Raw genomic sequence first — 4512 nt, forward strand, 5'->3', positions numbered from 1 at the left:
CCCTCGCGGAACGTGCACGTGTGCAGGAGAAGAAGTTACTTTTTTCCTTCCTGAAGTAAGTTTTCTTACGTGCATAAAATCTGAAATATTTTTCTTTCTTTATGCCGAAGGTATAAGGTTTTATTTTTATATGTTTTAGTGATTATCTATGTTAATGATTTGCATAATACGATTGACTTTCATCCAGATATTTATGTAAAAAATTTACTTCGAATCATAAAATATCATTAGGGGACAATTGTAACATCAATGCCTGGGGACAGTTGTAGCATTACAATTGTCCCCGTTGCTCGGGGACAACTTCAACTTAACTAACCTAACCCCGTTTGGTTGGTCTTATTTTAGTGTTGTTTTTTACAATGTTATTTGTATTTTTCTTCGTAGAATGCCGCGAACAAGAAAACGCAAGACGCAACGGGGCACGAAAGAAGTAGATTTATACGAACAGGCGTTTGAAGAGGTTATAAAGGGTCAGTTATCCATTCGTGCGGCTGCAAAAAAGTATGACTTGTGTCATGTATCTCTGATGAGATACAAAAGGAAGAAAGATTCTACAAATGAGGAAGATCACACAGAATCCTCTGTTACCATGGGGTATAGAAGCTGCAATAAAATTTTCTCCGCGGAACAGGAAAAAATCATGGTGCAATATATTATAAAAGCTGCTGAAATATATTATGGTCTTCCACCAAAAGAAATTCGGCGACTTGCTTATGAGCTAGCCAAAAAATATGATTTGAAAAGACCTCCCCAATGGGACGAAAACTGTCAAGCCGGTGCAGATTGGTTCTCCTCTTTTATGAAGAGAAATGCTGAATTATCAATAAGATGTGCACAACCGACCAGTATTTCTAGAGCTACGAGTTTTAATGCTACAAATGTAAAATTATTTTTCGACAATTTGGCGAAAGTATTGGACAGATATCATTTTGAGGCTAAAGACATATATAATGTCGACGAAACTGGTATGACTACCGTTCAACGACCTGACAGAATCGTAACAAAGAAAGGAACAAGACAAGTCGGAGCTCTGACATCGGCGGAACGCGGAACACTAGTTACAGTGACTGTGGCTGTTAATGCTATTGGAAATTCTATTCCTCCTATGTTTCTTTTCCCGCGGCTTCGGTATCAAGAACATTTTGTGACAGATGGTCCTGTAGGATGTATTGGAGCTGGTAATCCCAGTGGATGGATGCAGGAAGAACAATTCCTCATTTTTCTAAAGCATTTCCAAAGATATACTAATTCATCAGTCAATCATGGAGTTTTACTCTTGCTCGATAATCACTTTTCACATATTTGTATACAAGCATTGGATTTCTGCAAAGAGAATGGTATTGTGGTTCTTTCGTTTCCGCCGCATTGTTCGCATAAATTACAGCCCTTGGATCGTTCAGTATATGGACCTTTCAAAAAAGCTTTTAATTCTGCGTGTGATGGATGGATGAGAAGTAATCCGGGTAAAACGATGACTATATACAATATCCCAGGAATTGTAAAAACAGCTTTGCCTCTAGCTCTTACCCAAAGTAATATTCAGGCAGGATTTAATTCTACTGGGATTTTTCCATTTAACAGGGATAAATTTAGTGATTTAGATTTTGCTCCATCATATGTTACGGATAGACCAATGCCTGGATCGAATATTCTAGATTCCAATACAAGTTTACAATCCACAAATAATGATACTGAACCTCAAACATCCGTCAGAAATGAGATTGCACTTCAGATATCCACAAACACTGACAATGAAAACCAAATAATGCCAACATTTGATTTTACTGTTTCGTCTATTCCTGAAAAAACCAACATCAATGTAGGACTTCAACAAAACGTGCAGATTGAGTATGAAGAAAAGCGAAAGAAAAGAGTTAAAAAAAATCTTTCGAATTTGCAAAGTAAACCAAAGAAATCTAGCCGTGCTACCGCTAAAAAACAAAAAAAATAGATTTTTTTGCGTGATTGTTCCTTTATTTTCAGTTTTTATATTAATATTAGATTTATATTTATATTATTATAAATTTTTTATGTTTATATTAGAAGGAGAGAGAGAGAGAGAGAGAGAGAGAGAGAGAGAGAGAGAGAGAGAGAGAGAGAGGAGAGAGAGAGAGAGAGAGAGAGAAGGAGGAGAGAGAGAGAGAGAGAGAGAGAGAGAGAGAGAGAGAGCTATTTTCTGTTTCTTTTTCATTTTATTATGGTTAATTTTTTAAATATATATGATTATATGTATAAATAGTCTTTCAGTTGAGAAAACAGTATTATGTGTTTTTGTTTGCTATAATGTAAAAAAATACTGATATTGTCATGTAACAAATTATTTCATCATTAAAGTTGCATTTCTTATAGAAAATTCGTAAGATTGATTAATTAAACCTACTAAATAACCATTATTTTGTTTATAGATGATGTGGTTTAATCGTCCCCCTCTGCTGTTACAATTGTCCCGGGGGTTGGGACGGTTGTAACAGTATTCCTCATATTCTTTAAACAATAATAACTTTTTTCCTAGTTACATTACTCAATTCAGCACAAGAAAATTTTGTAGTCAAATAAATTCTACATCTAAAGGTACAGGTCTTTTTTCGGTAAATATTATATTTTAACTGTTATAAAATCTTAAACCCAAAATGTTACTTTTGTCCCCGGTCTACCTATAGATAGTAAACGTTTACGAATGGCTGATCGTGTGAGTTTGAGACCGTGCGGATCAATAATTGTTAATCGTTCGAAGAACGACCGCGTTTCGAGTAATACGACGACAAGCAGAGCGATTCACAGCCCTACCTGTCTGCTCGAGCGTTCTCGTGCGAATGATAACGTGTTGATGATCTTGTTCACGTGCCGGCGCAATCTGTGCGCGTCGAAGACAAACAACAAGCCTGTATATTAGGCAGTTTTACTGCTACGAAATATCTAACTTATTATGAAGTATTTTAAAATGTACGATAAATAAACAATTACGACACATTACGGGCTTCGTTTATTTTATTATCCTGAAGATTAATTATGTAAATTAATATATCCATTACTCTGTTACCTTTTATCAAATTTTTATATTTTAAGAATAATAAAACTGTGTTGAATTAATTTAGAAAATTAGATTAAATGCAGGAACTGTGATGATTTAATAATTTCAATTTAATCCTGGTTGATTTCTAATCAGGACTATAAACTGTTGCACTATTTGTAAGAATTGTGTGTGCATATTTTATTCGTGCAAAAATGGTTAAATTGGTTCTGACAAAACTTGTTTCTTACGATCGAACTTAGGACATTGGCTACATGCCATACTAGAATTTCGTTTGAAAGGAGAATTATGAGGAAAACTCAATTCAGAAGTGGGCGGTACCGCACTTACTATCGATCTCGTTACCAGAATTCACATGACAAAAATTATATGGTAGTTGGATTTGAGCTTCGGAAATGTGGGACTAAGCTGAATTCTAAAAATTATACAAAGAAGATATTATCTTTATGACTGTCACATTACTTTTTAAAAATTAAAACAAGACCTGTGTTTTTATAAAATCCATATTTAATAAATAATTACTATTATTGCTTCAATATTGCTAATTTATTTTTTATCGCGAGTGACTTTTGCAATTCTGATAACGTCGTTTATAAATAATATCGTTTTCGCTGCAAATCAGATTTAGATTCACCTAGAGTCCCTATATAAGAGTCTGGCCACTGAGGCTATTTTGTAACAAAATAGCGTCTCGCATCTTATACAAGGACTCTAGAGAATCTAGAGTCAAGGACACTCAGAGACTGTGGTCGCCAGCATGATGTAAGAAGTCTTCATGGTGTAGATGTAGACTTATAAATACGGTTTTATAAGATTGGTGTAGTAAACGTTCCACCGACCATCGTATACGTTTACTCCACCGGCCTGCGTTTAATCCACCGATTTTCATCTACGTCAATTCGCGAGTTACAAATTTATACATATATATATCTGTGCAAATTTGATTTGTTTGCGCCGTTACGAAAATCAAAGCGTATGTATCTCCCGCGACCGTCACGTTATACGCGCGTAATTTTATGCAACCCTGATGTAGCGTGTGTCGGGGCGGTAATTTTTTATAGCCGCGCTCACCATGTGGTTTCAGGTGGAGAGCCGCTTCTTTTTTCGCCACGGAAAACATATATACGAATGGAGAAAAAATTGCGGCCGCTGTAAATCTTACCGCGAAGAGGATGCAGCGGCGTGCAGAAATTAGAAAACGCCAAGCGCGTGTTGTTCTTCGCGCGTGAATTATTTTTATTATCGCGCGACTTGTGCACGTCTAAAATGTAAAAATAATCTTGTACGTTACAGTTATTTTAGAGATATCTGATTTATCGAGATTTTTATTTCAACTTTTACGTCGATTCGCTAAGCAATTGTGCTTGGTTATATTTTTATGACTTCGTTATCCCTGAATATAACTTTATTACGTTAGTATTACATTTTATTTTTTACGTCTTGTTTCTCATTCCTATCTTTGTGTCTAATTTTTACATTTG

General features: G+C 35.3%; 1 protein-coding gene across 1 annotated transcript; it reads left to right on the plus strand.

The window, feature by feature from the left end:
- Positions 1-2087, plus strand: LOC139816106 (uncharacterized). Its single transcript, XM_071783447.1, has 2 exons — positions 1-55; positions 385-2087. The coding sequence occupies exon 2, from the start codon at positions 386-388 to the stop codon at positions 1949-1951; it is 1566 nt and encodes a 521-aa protein (XP_071639548.1). The 5' UTR covers positions 1-55; position 385; the 3' UTR covers positions 1952-2087.
- Positions 2088-4512: the final 2425 nt, after the last annotated feature.

The sequence above is a fragment of the Temnothorax longispinosus genome, chromosome 7 (assembly GCF_030848805.1).
Source record: "Temnothorax longispinosus isolate EJ_2023e chromosome 7, Tlon_JGU_v1, whole genome shotgun sequence".
NCBI classification, from domain to species: Eukaryota; Metazoa; Arthropoda; class Insecta; order Hymenoptera; family Formicidae; genus Temnothorax; species Temnothorax longispinosus.